General features: G+C 52.1%; 2 protein-coding genes and 1 non-coding gene across 3 annotated transcripts in view; all 3 read left to right on the top strand.

Moving 5' to 3' along the window:
* The window catches only part of abcc9 (ATP-binding cassette, sub-family C (CFTR/MRP), member 9), a 32,605-nt gene extending 23,716 nt beyond the window's left edge, over positions 1-8,889 (top strand). The window contains 6 exon segments of the mRNA XM_084701292.1: positions 3,104-3,182; positions 4,231-4,339; positions 6,223-6,326; positions 6,612-6,745; positions 6,864-6,926; positions 7,839-8,889. Of these exon segments, the coding sequence (XP_084557418.1) occupies positions 3,104-3,182; positions 4,231-4,339; positions 6,223-6,326; positions 6,612-6,745; positions 6,864-6,926; positions 7,839-7,976 (627 nt within the window). The 3' untranslated portion in view covers positions 7,977-8,889.
* Positions 8,890-9,902: 1,013 nt separating this feature from the next.
* On the top strand, positions 9,903-13,180 carry kcnj8 (potassium inwardly rectifying channel subfamily J member 8). Its single transcript, XM_084701439.1, has 3 exons — positions 9,903-10,755; positions 11,401-11,850; positions 12,153-13,180. The coding sequence occupies exons 1-3, from the start codon at positions 10,412-10,414 to the stop codon at positions 12,613-12,615; spliced, it is 1,257 nt and encodes a 418-aa protein (XP_084557565.1). The 5' UTR covers positions 9,903-10,411; the 3' UTR covers positions 12,616-13,180.
* A 1,882-nt stretch (positions 13,181-15,062) lies between these two features.
* On the top strand, positions 15,063-15,203 carry LOC146276246 (U4 spliceosomal RNA). The gene has a single exon (XR_014766165.1). It is a non-coding gene; the product is annotated as a U4 spliceosomal RNA (small nuclear RNA).
* The last annotated feature ends 1,085 nt before the right edge of the window (positions 15,204-16,288 follow it).

Raw genomic sequence — 16,288 nt, 5'->3', positions numbered from 1 at the left:
CTGTATCCCTCTCTATTCCACCCTCTCTTTCTCTCCCCTCCCTTTCTGTTAATCTCTCTTCATCAAGAGAACAGCTTATTTCTGACAAACTCACTGACTGACTAACCCTAACTCAAACATCCCTCTGGGTTTGTCTGTCTCTGGGGGGTGAGGGGAGGACTGGAGGGGAGGGAGGGAGGGGTGAGGGGAGGACTGGAGGGGAGGGAGGGAGGGGTGAGGGGAGGACTGGAGGGGAGGGAGGGAGGGGTGAGGGGAGGACTGGAGGGGAGGGAGGGAGGGGTGAGGGGAGGACTGGAGGGGAGGGAGGGAGGGGTGAGGGGAGGACTGGAGGGGAGGGAGGGAGGGGTGAGGGGAGGACTGGAGGGGAGGGAGGGAGGGGTGAGGGGAGGACTGGAGGGGAGGGAGGGAGGGGTGAGGGGAGGACTGGAGGGGAGGGAGGGAGGGGTGAGGGGAGGACTGGAGGGGAGGGAGGGAGGGGTGAGGGGAGGACTGGAGGGGAGGGAGGGAGGGGTGAGGGGAGGACTGGAGGGGAGGGAGGGAGGGGTGAGGGGAGGACTGGAGGGGAGGGAGGGAGGGGTGAGGGGAGGACTGGAGGGGAGGGAGGGAGGGGTGAGGGGAGGACTGGAGGGGAGGGAGGGAGGGGTGAGGGGAGGACTGGAGGGGAGGGAGGGAGGGGTGAGGGGAGGACTGGAGGGGAGGGAGGGAGGGGTGAGGGGAGGACTGGAGGGGAGGGAGGGAGGGGTGAGGGGAGGACTGGAGGGGAGGGAGGGAGGGGTGAGGGGAGGACTGGAGGGGAGGGAGGGAGGGGTGAGGGGAGGACTGGAGGGGAGGGAGGGAGGGGTGAGGGGAGGACTGGAGGGGAGGGAGGGAGGGGTGAGGGGAGGACTGGAGGGGAGGGAGGGAGGGGTGAGGGGAGGACTGGAGGGGAGGGAGGGAGGGGTGAGGGGAGGACTGGAGGGGAGGGAGGGAGGGGTGAGGGGAGGACTGGAGGGGAGGGAGGGAGGGGTGAGGGGAGGACTGGAGGGGAGGGAGGGAGGGGTGAGGGGAGGACTGGAGGGGAGGGAGGGAGGGGTGAGGGGAGGACTGGAGGGGAGGGAGGGAGGGGTGAGGGGAGGACTGGAGGGGAGGGAGGGAGGGGTGAGGGGAGGACTGGAGGGGAGGGAGGGAGGGGTGAGGGGAGGACTGGAGGGGAGGGAGGGAGGGGTGAGGGGAGGACTGGAGGGGAGGGAGGGAGGGGTGAGGGGAGGACTGGAGGGGAGGGAGGGAGGGGTGAGGGGAGGACTGGAGGGGAGGGAGGGAGGGGTGAGGGGAGGACTGGAGGGGAGGGAGGGAGGGGTGAGGGGAGGACTGGAGGGGAGGGAGGGAGGGGTGAGGGGAGGACTGGAGGGGAGGGAGGGAGGGGTGAGGGGAGGACTGGAGGGGAGGGAGGGAGGGGTGAGGGGAGGACTGGAGGGGAGGGAGGGAGGGGTGAGGGGAGGACTGGAGGGGAGGGAGGGAGGGGTGAGGGGAGGACTGGAGGGGAGGGAGGGAGGGGTGAGGGGAGGACTGGAGGGGAGGGAGGGAGGGGTGAGGGGAGGACTGGAGGGGAGGGAGGGAGGGGTGAGGGGAGGACTGGAGGGGAGGGAGGGAGGGGTGAGGGGAGGACTGGAGGGGAGGGAGGGAGGGGTGAGGGGAGGACTGGAGGGGAGGGAGGGAGGGGTGAGGGGAGGACTGGAGGGGAGGGAGGGAGGGGTGAGGGGAGGACTGGAGGGGAGGGAGGGAGGGGTGAGGGGAGGACTGGAGGGGAGGGAGGGAGGGGTGAGGGGAGGACTGGAGGGGAGGGAGGGAGGGGTGAGGGGAGGACTGGAGGGGAGGGAGGGAGGGGTGAGGGGAGGACTGGAGGGGAGGGAGGGAGGGGTGAGGGGAGGACTGGAGGGGAGGGAGGGAGGGGTGAGGGGAGGACTGGAGGGGAGGGAGGGAGGGAGGGGTGAGGGGAGGACTGGAGGGGAGGGAGGGAGGGAGGGGTGAGGGGAGGACTGGAGGGGAGGGAGGGAGGGAGGGGTGAGGGGAGGACTGGAGGGGAGGGAGGGAGGGAGGGAGGGGTGAGGGGAGGACTGGAGGGGAGGGAGGGAGGGAGGGAGGGGTGAGGGGAGGACTGGAGGGGAGGGAGGGAGGGAGGGGTGAGGGGAGGACTGGAGGGGAGGGAGGGAGGGAGGGGTGAGGGGAGGACTGGAGGGGAGGGAGGGAGGGGTGAGGGGAGGACTGGAGGGGAGGGAGGGAGGGGTGAGGGGAGGACTGGAGGGGAGGGAGGGAGGGGTGAGGGGAGGACTGGAGGGGAGGGAGGGAGGGGTGAGGGGAGGACTGGAGGGGAGGGAGGGAGGGGTGAGGGGAGGACTGGAGGGGAGGGAGGGAGGGGTGAGGGGAGGACTGGAGGGGAGGGAGGGAGGGGTGAGGGGAGGACTGGAGGGGAGGGAGGGAGGGGTGAGGGGAGGACTGGAGGGGAGGGAGGGAGGGGTGAGGGGAGGACTGGAGGGGAGGGAGGGAGGGGTGAGGGGAGGACTGGAGGGGAGGGAGGGAGGGGTGAGGGGAGGACTGGAGGGGAGGGAGGGAGGGGTGAGGGGAGGACTGGAGGGGAGGGAGGGAGGGGTGAGGGGAGGACTGGAGGGGAGGGAGGGAGGGGTGAGGGGAGGACTGGAGGGGAGGGAGGGAGGGGTGAGGGGAGGAGAGCAAGACAGCCTGCCAACTGGAAGAGTACTCCACTGAGATCTTTTTTATGTTTATGAAATGTTTATGAAAGATTAAGAATCACTCACTTAATATATTCTCTCTCCCTCCCTCCTTCCTCCCTTCCCCTCTCCTTCCCTCTTCTTCCCTCCTCCTCCTCTCCTATCTCCTCCTCCTCCTCACCTCCTCTCCCCTCCTCCCCTCCTCTCCCCTCCCATCCTCAACCCTCCTCTCCCCTCCTACTCCCTTCCTCTCTCCTCCTCCTCCCCTCTTCTCCCCTCCCCTCCTCTCCTATCTCCTCCTCCTCCTCACCTCCTCCCCTCCTCTCCCCTCCTTATCCCCTCCCCTCCTCTCTGCTCCCCTCCTTATCCCCTCCCCTCCTCTCTGCTCCCCTCTCCAGGTTGGGATATGTGGGCGTACAGGAAGTGGGAAGTCCTCCTTGTCTCTGGCCTTCTTCAACATGGTGGATATGTTTGAAGGTATGTCTCTCTCTCTCTCTTCATCTCTCTCTCTCTCCTGAGGAGGGGCCTGAGGAGAGAGGTCTGCAGTTGGACTTTTCCTGGAGAAGGGAGATGGTTCGATTGCATTCAGGCTAGATTGCCTTACCTATCATTTGTATCCCGGATGTTGCAATCAGATTTTTTGGGGTTAAATATTTTTGCCTAAAATGTTTTCGGCATAAAAATATTTTGCCTCAAATTTTGGGGATCTGAATTTTACTGTTCGAATTTGAGCAACTTGAATTTCCGAACTTTAAATTTTTGGATCTGAATTTTCCTCGCTCCTTCCATCAATTCCATTCCTCCCTCAATGTCCATCTCTCCTACTAGTGAACTGTTCGGCTCTCTGGCTTCCCTCCCTCCCCAGGTCCTAGCTCCCTCCCCCAGGTCCTAGCCCCTCCCTCCCCAGGTCCTAGCTCCCTCCCTTCCCAGGTCCTAGCTCCCTCTACCCCAGGTCCTAGCTCCCCCCCCCCAGGTCCTAGCTCCCTCCCCAGGTCCTAGCTCCCCCCCTCCCCAGGTCCAAGCTCCCTCCCCAGGTCCTAGCTCCCTCCCTCCCCAGGTCCTAGCTCCCTCCCCCCAGGTCCTTGCTCCCTCCCTCCCCAGGTCCTAGCCCCTCCCCCCAGGTCCTAGCTCCCTCCCTCCCCAGGTCCTAGCCCCTCCCTCCCCAGGTCCTAGCTCCCTCCCTCCCCAGGTCCTAGCCCCTCCCTGCCCCAGGTCCTAGCTCCTTCAGCCAAACACAACAAGCACTTGTTCCTCTCAAACAGCACAGCTCAAACAGCTCAAACCAAAACACACTTTATTCAGCAGGACACTGCTGTGAGTGTGTGTGTGTGACACCAGCCAGAAGTGAAGAACAGCGATGTCTCTCCATGGTCTGCCTGTGTGTGTGTGTGTGTGTGTGTGTGTATATTCGCTCTCATGCTAGGTTCCTCCTTAAAGACTTAAGAGTCACAGTGAAGTATTTTTCAAGGACGCTGTTTCTTGCTGAACTTTACTTAACTGTCCGTCCCCCCCCCCGTCCCCCCAGGGAAGATCATCATTGATGACATCGACATCTGTAGCCTCCCTCTCCAGACTCTCAGATCCCGTCTGTCCATCATCCTGCAGGACCCAGTGCTGTTCAGTGGATCTATACGGTACATGCACACACACACACACACACACAGAGGAGTTTCCTGTGTTTGGTAAAATACAAACAGATAAGGACAATAATAATAAACAGACACTTCCTCCTGTCAGAGATACCACCCTCCCTGGAGGCCTGTTACTAACCTTGCATCAAACACACCTCCCTTCATTTGCAACAACAACAACAACAACAACAACATTATCCCCCTCTCTGTTGCTCTGCTGCATGAGCACACACACACACACACTCGTACACAGTCATACACACACACATACACACACACACACACAGTCATACACACACACATACACACACACATACACACACACACACACAGTCATACACACACACATACACACACACACACTCGTACACAGTCATACACACACACATACACACACACACACACACACACTCGTACACAGTCATACACACACACATACACACACACACACACACAAACTCACTCACTTACTCTCTACTCTGTATGAATAATGTAATGATGATAATGGCTTCATTTAGGGGGATTTGAACCTATTACCTCTTGATCCGCAGGCAGAGGCTCTTGTGCTGAGCTAAACACATCCCATAACATCAGTAGAGTACAGCGGAGTGCACTAGAGTAGATCTCCTGGTTGGCAGAGTGTTAGGACTGGCTCAGATAACTGCTTCTGTGTTTGTTATGAGAGAGAGAGAGCTTGTCCTGTTTGTTGAGACAGAGCTTGTATTTCCATGAAGAAGACAGATGCTCCACCAGCCCGCTAGTTGCCCGGGCGATGTTTACATGAAGGGACAGAGATCTCAGAGGATTGGTTCTTACAATAACTGTAACCGAAAGAGGGGCAGTTAAGGGGGGCTAAAGGCCACTGTTTATCTATTGCAGCGCTAGTGCAAACATAGGCCCTTGTTGGCAACGCTATTGCTAACCTATGCCATTGTTTATTTATGGCAGTCCTAGTGCTAACATAGGCCCGTGTTGGCAAAGCTATTGCTAACATATGCCTTTGTTTATCTATGGCAGCGCTAGTGCTAACATGGTCCAGTGTTTGTCTATAGCAGTGATAGTGCTAAGCTAGCCAATGTTTATGAATGGCAACACAAATGCTAACTTAGTCCACAGTTGGCAGTGCTAATGCTACCTTAGGACTCTATCTATGGCAGCGCTAGTGCTAACCAAGGCCATTGTTTATCTAGAGAGAGACCGAGAGTTGTGTGTGTGTGTGTGTGTGTGTGTGTCTGTGTGTGTGTGTGTGAGAGAGAGAGAGACGGAGACAGAGGAAGGGAGAAAGAGAGAGATGTCAGTGTGTATGTGTGTGAGAGAGAGAGAAAAGAGAGGGGGGGGGGAGGGGTCAGAGGGTCGAGGGTTCCCTGTGCTCTGAGGGAGTCAGGAGGAAGGAGACCAGCCAGATACTCTGACATTACCTCTTATGGTCATCCTCTCTCTCTCCCTCTCTCTCTCTCCCCTCCTCCCCCTCCATCTCTACATCTTGCTCCCTCTCTCTCTTGTGACTCTTCAGTTGGAGCACATTAGATGAAAGAGGGATCTGTCCTGTGAGACTCAGTGACCAGAGATGTGAGAGATGTCCTCACAGCTGTGAGACTGTCCTCTGGTCCTCACCCAGACTAACTGTCCAGTCTCTGGTCCTCACCCAGACTGACTGTCCAGTCTCTGGTCCTCACCCAGACTAACTGTCCAGTCTCTGGTCCTCACCCAGACTGACTGTCCAGTCTCTGGTCCTCACCCAGACTAACTGTCCAGTCTCTGATCCTCACCCAGACTGACCTTCCAGTCTCTGGTCCTCACCCAGACTAACTGTCCAGTCTCTGGTCCTCACCCAGACTAACTGTCCAGTCTCTGGTCCTCACCCAGGTTCCTTCTCCTGTCCGCAGGTTCAACCTGGACCCTGAGCGCACCTGTACAGACGACCGGCTGTGGGAGGCGCTGGAGATCGCCCAGCTGAAGAACATGGTGAAAGCCCTGCCTGGGGGCCTGGGTACGGCGTGCGTGTGTGTGTGCGCGTGCGCGTGTGTGTGTGCGTGTGTGTGTGTGGGCGCGCTTGCGTGTGTGCGTGCGTGTGCATGCGTGTGTGTGTGTGCGCGTGCGTGTGTGTGCGTGTGTGTGCGTGTTTGTGCGTGTTTGTGCGTGCGTGTGTGTTTGTGCGTGTGTGTGTGCGTGTGTGTGTGTGTGCGTGTGTGTGTGTACTGTGCAACATGTTGACTGTTAAGTTTGGACGCCAAACAGAAGAATAATACATGCTAGTGTGAATGTGTGTGTGTAGACGCGGTGGTGACGGAGGGAGGGGAGAACTTCAGTGTGGGGCAGAGGCAGCTGTTCTGTCTGGCCCGGGCCTTCGTCAGGAAGAGCAGCATCCTCATCATGGACGAGGCCACCGCCTCCATCGACATGGCAACCGTGAGCTCACTTCCGGTCGCTAGCCTAGGCTGAGACGATGACATCATCAATCATGGGACCAGCAGTTACTGGTCACCTGTTATTTCAAGTTCTGCTCTCTCTGCTCTCTCCTCCTCAGGAGAATATCCTGCAGAAGGTCGTTATGACGGCGTTCGCTGACCGGACCGTGGTCACCATCGCAGTAAGTCTTCAGGAAGGCATCACATGCTGTCTGGGTTTGCAGACCAGAGGGTGGAGAGACATTGTAGAGAGGAGTGTGGTCTCTCTCTCTATCAGTCACTAGAGAGAGGACAGGGCAGCACAGTGGTTTGGCTTTCTGATTCTCCGGACTTCCTACGGTCCCCTTCCCTCTCGCCTGTCCTCCCCTCTCTCTTTCTCTGTCTTCCCTCTTCTCTCTTTCCTGAGGTCTACTGGAGTTCTGCTCAGGACTCTTCTTGTTGCATTTAGTTTCTCTGAACCTTACTACCTCCCTGATTTCTGTCTTTCATTCTTTTTCCTCTCTTTCTCTCCAACCTGTTCTGGACCTTCTGTGCATCGGAATCCTGTCCTGTTGTATTCCTTTCCTCCCTCTCTCCTTCCCTGTCTCCTCTCTCCTCCCTCCCTGTCACTCCCTCTTCCTCCCTCCTTTCCGCCCGTCACCCCAGCACCTGGTGTCCTCCATTGTGGAGGCGGAGCAGGTTCTGGTGTTCTCCAATGGGATCTTAGTGGAGTGCGACTCTGCCAATCAGCTGCTAGCTCAGCAGGACAGCCTCTTCAGTGAGTTAGTGAGGACCAACAAGTAGTCCCGGCCCCGCCTCCCAGGTTGCCATGGCGACCATGCACCGGTTGGTACCGCCTGCATGCAGCTGTCAAGTGTGGTGGTGGTGGTGGGGAGGGGGGAGGAGTCCTGAACGCATGAAGTATCAGGTGTTCCATTCTATCAGGCCAAGATCAGGTCTGATTGGTATCAGCCATGGTGTGTGTGTCTGTGGTCCTTTCTTCTGTGGGAACCATGGTAACTGTGGTGTGTTTGATCATGTTTCCTGTGGTAACCGTGGTGTGCTTGATCATGTGGTTCCGTGGTAACCGTGTGTATGTGTGTGGTCTCCCCCAGCACCGGGTGCACACCATCCTGACGGCAGACCTGGTGATTGTGATGAAGCGAGGGAACATTCTGGAGTCCGGCCGGCCAGAGGAACTGCTGGAGCAGGAGGACGGCATGTTCGCCTCCTTCGTCCGCGCCGACATGTAGCCCCACCCCCGCATGGAGGCCACGCCCACTGAATGGAGGCTCCACCCCCTCGCATGGAGGCTCCGCCCAACACATCAATAAGACGGCTCATCCAGACGACGATCAGTCAGTTTATGGATCATCTGTCCCTCCAGAGATCCTGCTCCCATGTCTTCAACCTCCCAGCAGAGATCTGCTTTTAAAGCCTTTTGGACTGTGGGATTGATCAATAGACTGGTTGATTGGTTGATTGGTCGACATTTTGAGGTACTTTAAGGGCTGTGGTAGTTTTATATGCATAAGTATTTACTGTATTTGTTTTTAAATGACATCTAATCTAGTTATATATGCAAACATATTCTTCTATATCTAACCTGTGATCTGAGCTGTTGAAGTGTGCAGCAGTGTGTGGTTCTGTGTTCTACTGGGTCCTGTAAGTTTCTGCTGGGTCCTGTATGGTTCTGCTGGGTTCTGTAAGGTTCTTCTGGGTTCTGTAAGGTTCTGTTGTCAACACCAGGACTGAGAGCCAATCACACAGTCCGTACAGACCCTCAATGATGACTTCACCCAATGGGTGATCAGTATTGTTATTGATGAGGGAAGACTCCACCCTCCTCCCCCTCAGCCAGCCAAGCCCCTCAGCCATAGGTCAGAACCTGTCACTAAGATCTGATTCTCTGGGTTATACTCTGGTCTGTGTGTGCAGGACTGGTGTGCCTCTACGAATCAATGCTGTTTCATATATCCACTTTGTACTGCCTGGATGCCAAGTGCTGTACTGTAAGGCAGAATATTTCTTTTTGGCTGTAATTATACTGTGCCGTATTGATTTTGTATTTTTTTGTGAAACTGATTTCTCATTGTTTGAGTGATGGTCTCTCTCTCTCTCTCTCTCTCTCTCTCTCTCTCTCTCTCTCTCTCTCTCTCTCTCTCTCTCTCTCTCTCTCTCTCTCTCTCTCTCTCTCTCTCTCTCTCTCTCTCTCTCTCTCTCTCTCTCTCTCTCTCTCTCTCTCTCTCTCTCTCTCTCTCTCTCTCTCTCTCTCTCTCTCTCTCTCTCTCTCTCTCTCTCTCTCTCTCTCTCTATCACCACTCCTGGTGAACACACAGCTGGGGGTTAATACAGGCCATGTACGACAAGTCACACTCTCACACCCCAGGCCCAGTGTCTTGTCACTGTCCTGCTGAAACCAATCTCCACTGTCCTGCCAAAGCAGTGTTACCCTTAACACCTCTGCTATGCTTGGGTCCTCCCCCCTAAGAGACGGTGGTGGTGGTGGTGGTGGGGGGGTGGGTGGTCAAGGTTAAGGCAGAACAAGGAAACAGTTAGTCTGATCCCTGATCAGATCTTTCCCACTAAGTTAACCCTTTAGTTGTGTGGATGAAGCCTTTAAACCTGACTACTGCTGTTCACGGTGTTCTGGCTTGAGTCCCTGCTATAGTGACTGTTATTTCTATCACAATATTACACACTCTCTACAAACCCTCACCCTTTGACTATGCAAACTGTCACTTGCATTTTTACTTAATGTCACTCTCACTGTTTGTGCTCCTTTTTTCCTCCTGAGAATGCACATTTTGTTTAATGATTATGATTATCATAGATAAGTGTCTGTCCTAAGTGTATACTTGATATCATAACTATCCTCGATATTTTCAATCAACTGTCAACTCGAATATCAAAACATTATAGCGTGCCTACCTTTTATACACTTGAAATGTTAATAAAAAAGTATTTGAGTGAAACGCGTCTCTATATCGCTGACTGCGTCCCATGATCATCTGAAGGAGCCCCGGTCTTTATGGAACTTTTAATTGCTTAATAGCGACATCTTCTGGTTATACTGTATAATGGCCGCAATACAGTTCATAACTAGATATTAACAAAGCAAACGGTTTGTAACGGATACAAAGACCCTAAATTAACTTCTTGGAACTCTGTCAGTTCAGTAGAGTACATTGGGGTTATTTTATACGTATTTTTCCACATTTTCATTTGTGAACAGATGCTGGGTAGAGTGACCCAATTATAAAACACATGACCATCGGATGTTGTTAATATTTCACTTACAATAGCCAACAAACTAACGCAAAAACAAAAATAGGTTAAAAGGAATAAATGCAGGACTTTCAAGTTCGTTGAACCGAGGAGCGGCACCCGCCCAGGACAGCTCGCCTACGTCAACAGAAGTTGGGATGCGCCCTGCTCGAGCAGAAACATTCCCTGTCCGGTTTTCCCTCAGAACAATTTATTGGAACTGACATTTGAGGAGTTCGAAGGCACACGCAGACGTTCCCAGAAAACGTTCAAACAGCAAATATTTTAAAGGTGAAACGTCAAACATTTGAAGTTCTTCCTCAAAAAGTCATGGTCCAGCGAAGGTGACAGAATTACGCACGACGCAGAGACTTGGAACAACTTTCAACTTCCAACGCAAATGCGCTGAGATGTACAGAAGATGTTGGCAAGAAAGAGTATAATCCCGGAGGAATTTGGCGTTCCGGGCCTCGCATCGCGGATTCACCGCAAACCCGTGTTCAGAGACCGGGTCAACAAAGCCCGCTTCATCGCCAAGAGCGGCTCCTGCAACTTGGCGCACAAGAACATCCGCGAGCAAGGTCGCTTTCTGCAAGACGTGTTCACCACTCTCGTGGACCTGAAATGGCGCTTCACACTTGTGATCTTCACCATGACGTTCCTGTGCAGTTGGCTTCTGTTCGCCATGGTCTGGTGGCTCGTGGCCTTCGCGCACGGAGACCTGGACAGCAAAGCCAGCGTGGAACAGTGCGTCACAAACGTGAAGTAAGTGACGATGAACTAACTAAGGAAACGGATCGTTACTGTATATGATTGTTAACTTCCAAGTACTTTATTCCAGGTGAAAAGTTAACGTAAAATTACACACTGTCTGAAAGCACATCCTTGGTTGAATCAGCCTTGTGCTCTAGAGTCTAGACAGACGTTGCCATTGTAGCTATGCTTCACTTTGTACTGGTCCATGATTATGACAGTAATGTAGATGTAGCTATGCTGCAGTGTAGTGGTTCAGGATTAGGACAGTAATGTAGATGTGATATTAGACTGTTGTCTCACCAGAGGGCAAGCATAGAGGCAATGATGTGGAGACCATTACTGTTTCATCTGACCTTGGCTCTCCCTCTCCTCCTCCTTCTCCCCTCTTCTTTCTTTCCTCCTCCACCCAACTTTCTCTCCACAATCAATTGATTCCATCTTCCTCTCCCACCCCTTGTAAACAACTTCAACATGAACTTCCCCCGTCTATCCTCAATCCCTCCTCCACCTGACCCTCAACCGCATCTTCCCCCCTAAACTACACCCCTGTAAACCTCGGCAAACACTCCCATCCTGTCTTCCCTGCTCCACCCCCCCCCCATCCATCCCCCCCTCCTCTACCCCCCCCCCTCCTCCCCTCCTCTATCCCCCCAGGTCCTTTACCTCCGCCTTCCTCTTCTCCATTGAGGTCCAGGTCACCATCGGCTTCGGCGGCCGCATGATCACGGAGCACTGCCCGGACGCCATCGCCGTGCTCATCCTGCAGAACATCGCAGGCCTCATCATCAACGCCATCATGCTGGGCTGCATCTTCATGAAGACCGCCCAGTCCCACCGCCGCGCCGAGACGCTCATCTTCAGCCGCCACGCCGTCATCGCCGTGAGGAACAACCGTCTGTGCTTCATGATCCGCATCGGGGACCTGAGGAAGAGCATGATCATCGGGGCAGCGGTGCGGCTACAGGTGGTGAGGAGGACCACCACGCCGGAGGGAGAGATCATCCCCATCCACCAGATCGACGTGCAGACGGAGGGAGACGTGGCCTGCAACAGCGTCTTCCTGCTGGCACCGCTCATCATCTGTCACGTGATCGACAAGAACAGGTGAGGGAAGAGGGGTACTGAGGACAGACACAGGGTGTGTACAGAGACAGGTGAGAGGAGAGGTACATGCACAGACACAGGTGAGAGAGAAGACATAGATTTACACACAGGCATGATCCAGTGATCAATTAATCTCCTCTCTGCTCTTTCCCCTCCCTCCCTCCCTCCCTCCCTCCCTCCCTCCCTCCCTCCCTCCCTCCCTCCCTCCCTCCCTCCCCCTCCCTCCCCCTCCCTCCCTCCCTCCCTCCCTCCCTCCCTCCCTCCCTCCCTCCCTCCCTCCCTCCCTCCCTCCCCTCCCTCAGTCCCCTGTACGACCTGTCAGCCATGGAGCTGCAGTGCAGTGACCTGGAGGTGATCGTGATCCTGGAGGGCGTGGTGGAGACCACAGGCATCACAACGCAGGCGCGCACCTCCTACGTCACCGAGGAGATCCAGTGGGGCCACCGCTTTGTTCCCATAGTGACGGAGGAGGAGGGCGTATACTCAGTGGACTACTCCAAGTTTGGGAACACGGTGAAGGTGGCGACGCCGCGATGCAGCGCCCGCGAGCTGGACGACAAGCCCTCCATCCTCATCCAGACGCTGCAGAAGAGTGAGCTGTCGCACCAGAACTCGCTACGCAAACGCAACTCCATGAGGCGCAACAACTCCATCAGGAAGGGTGGGGCCTCGGCCGCAGGGGGCGGGGCCATGAGGAGGAATAACTCCGCCCTCGCCGTACCCAAGGTGCAGTTTGAGGGCATGCAGAGTGTGGCGGTCACATGACACAAGCACAGGCTTTTCTTACCGTTTGGGTGCTGGGTAGTTCCCAGCATGCACCTCTGTGGCCTGGCGGATGCAGGTGTTCTCACCACTCCTGGTCTAGCAGTTTAGTACCTTAATATATAACCACACATCCTGTGAAACACTAATCACAATTTATGTTGAATAATCTTTTTGTTTTTCACCCTTTCTCGTCTGAACACTGCTGTACTGGAGTCTGAGAAGGTGGTATTGTAGCTGGAGATCGATGTTACTGTAGGTAGCGATGCAACGTCAGTTTGGCGTTTCCTTGCATTGCTTTGAAGCTTCTGAATTCTATAAACATCATCAAACTCAAGACACATGTTTGATTTCATTCTGTTTAATGACTCAGTGACCGAAAAATATGTTGCATTCCAACATGAAAATAAATAGTTTTAAGTGCCTCATACTGATTTTTCTACCCGCTCCTATTGCTTGTTTACTAGTTTCTTTCTTTTTTATTAGAGCTAGGCTTTTGAGTTTTGTATTTTTTTCTTAAACTGTAAGCTTACACAATAAATTAAACTTATTAAACAATTGTTCCGTGCTTGGTCGTGACTATTTTCACGTTCCAGTTGAAGCGCTCTACCTCTCTCACCTATTAAACGAGGCTACAGGCTAACTGCTAACAGACGCCATCTCACCTGCGGTAGGAGATCTTCTCTTCTTGTTTGACCAAATCAGGCTTTTGTTATACTGGTTCAAACGTGCATGAATGTGAAGTAGTAAGTTAGCCAAATGTATGAGTCAAATAAATTATAGTCGACTACAAGAAATTAACCAGTACGCCTTAATGTAGGCTACGTGCCGAATATTTATTGTTGAGACGGGGTTTCATGTTGGCTTGCTAGCCAGATGAAGATGTGGCTCTTATATGCGCTTAGTACAAGCGGGGTAGACTTAGCAACATTACTGCAGAAAATTGCACAAAATAAGGAAATATTTTGAGTCAAATGAACAAGAGTTGGTTTTGTAAATTGAAGTTGAGATACTATGTTGGCAGAATATCGGTGTGGTTGACAGACCTATGGCTCTGACCCGATAAACTACATGCGGTTAGTCCGTTTAAAGCAGGTTTTGGTAGCTAGTGACATTAATATTAGTACGTTCAAATGTATTTATTTAGTTGAATGGATCTGTGTTGGCTTTGTAACGATTATTACATTGTCAAATGTGTCAACTAACTAGTATTTGTTCCGTCAAACATCCTTCAGAAGTTTATTAAAATCATCAAGAAAAACGGTCAATGTCGCCATCTAGTGGCAGACATGAAGAGCGTGTGATTTGAACTTGACTGTCGATATACCAAGTGTCGGACTAGAGAAGTTCAGAGGCACTCTGCTAGGCTACTTCTCGGGGAGAAAAAGTATTGAATGTGGGTTAGGCTATATCCTGATTTAACTGTGAACACTAATATTTGTACAATCAAAAACTCCATTGTGTGTATTACAAAAGTGCAATCTTGATTAAAACAAATATGTACACAATATATATTTCATAGTTTTGAACTGTGCCTCCATGGTGAGGAGGGCTACAGTTACAACCAGCCACACCAGGACAACCAAGACTTGAATTGCAGTGAGGAACGTCCACCCAGGACCAGGTCTAGCTAGTCACAGTAGGATACTCAAACACGGCTCGCTGGCACTGGAACCCCCACTGGTCACCGGCTCAAATTTAAGTAAAAGTTTTGGACGCCAAATGGCAAGAACAATCCCACCGTTTTCCAATCCCGGCCCTGACTTTCTCCAGGAACCAGACATCCCCTCCTACCACACTCCCCGACCATCTATGTTCATCGCCGGCAGCCCCATATAACTGCGAGACTCGGCGTCGTTGCAGTTTGTAGCAGACGGAGAAAACAAATTAAATGAAGCATGGAGACTTGAGGCGCTTGGGGTATTAGCCTGTGCTAACACGTTTAGCTCCTATCTGCAATAACTCATGTTCGTGCTGCCGATATTATTTGTGAGATATTAATGTATTTCTAGAGAGTGCAGCACAATGTGTATTCAATATACTCGCTTTAACTAGCGGATTTCCGTTGTTGAAAGTCAACATTGTTGAATACTTTTCATTGTTCCGCGTTTCCATATGAACTAATCTCCAATCCGCGGGCATGTAAACCCTGAAGGTGATCGCCGTAGATTCGTCCATCCTTCCACATGCAGATCAGTGTGGCTAACGTTACTAATGGAGGGCATGTTCACGTCCCAGCATGCATTGCGAAACCGATAACGTAGATAATATTTTACTAAAGTTGAATTAAAACACACTGTTGTGTATCAATAAAGTAAACAAACATTATAGCATTTGACAGTTGCACTTATGGCGACTCAGGTGTGTAACTGAACCGTTTTACGTTTTAAACCGTCTCTTTGTCCTGTACGTCTCTAAGTTGGGTCCTGTGGGTTTACATTTGAAGAGTTAGCTTTGCGCAGTGGCAGTATCGTAGCCTATGAGGTTTATCCGAGGCGCGATTATTGCTAGTTGAAAACTTTACCCAATACCCCGCCGTGACGACTTGAAATATAGTCGGCATTGGCAATTTTTGACGGTCTCTAAGGAGACTGATCATAATGTTCAAAGTAATGAAATTAGTAGTCTTTTGGAGTGGTAAATAATGAGCCAATGCAATACATTGTAAGTTCAGAATTAGGTAGTCAAATTTACAAAAAATGAAAGGATAGTATAAATGAAATGTTGGCTGTTTATGTTGTTAGATGTCATGGTATTGTGGCATATAACTTATATTCTTACTAAACGGCACTTACCCTTTTTGTCTGTATTGCTTAGTTACTTTAGTATTAGCATACTTAATTATAAATTGGTTGCACGTTTGTTGTCCTATGTTGCTTGTTTGTGTGACCTGTATTAAGTAGTGATGTTAAGCTCGATACCGTGCTCACAAAGCGGTATTTCGAAACAATTGGTACCGATACAAACATGTCGAGCGTGGCTTCAAATGGGCAAAAACCACGTGATCAGTGTCGAAGTGACGTCCGAATCAAACAGCGTTTTTTTCAAATGCTTAGAAGACATCAGAAATCACTAATATTCGTAGGTTTTAGAGAGGAGACATAGGCCTATTTACGGACACTATAGAATACATTTATTGACAGAGCCAGAGATACAGATAGATTGCCAGAGCTAGACAGACAGAGATAAATACAGATAGGAGATCGTACACAAGCACATTGCCTACATATTTCTTTAGTTTTAGCAGCCTTCAAATGTGGCCATCCCTTTCCCGGTTGCAAAAGCATGTTCTAAAACCTTAACCGCATTACTTACTTACTTACATTATCAAATAATAATTAATAATGTTTTCATTTAGCATATACTTTCACTAAAACGGCGTGAGCGGATGCGTTCTCACTTTGTCTGAGTGAGAGGCTGCGCTCTTACCACGAAGCCATACTCAGTTGAGCACTTGTGTAATTAATGTTATAAGAACTTAAAAATATATGTTATAAACGTAATGTAGCAAATACGTGACGTTGTCTATAATACAACAAGATATGATAACATATTTTTGACACTTGCAAATCGAAACATTTGTCACACAACCTTTATTTATCAAGTTTTCAATGACGATTGTAAGAGTAACATCTCGAGGACTTCATGTCACTTGATTCCTTCCTTCGCTCGATAC

Source organism: Hypomesus nipponensis, chromosome 7 (genome assembly GCF_054491055.1).
Source record: "Hypomesus nipponensis isolate SF chromosome 7, ASM5449105v1, whole genome shotgun sequence".
Lineage (NCBI taxonomy): Eukaryota > Metazoa > Chordata > Actinopteri > Osmeriformes > Osmeridae > Hypomesus > Hypomesus nipponensis.
This window is presented reverse-complemented; position numbering and strand designations above follow the sequence as displayed.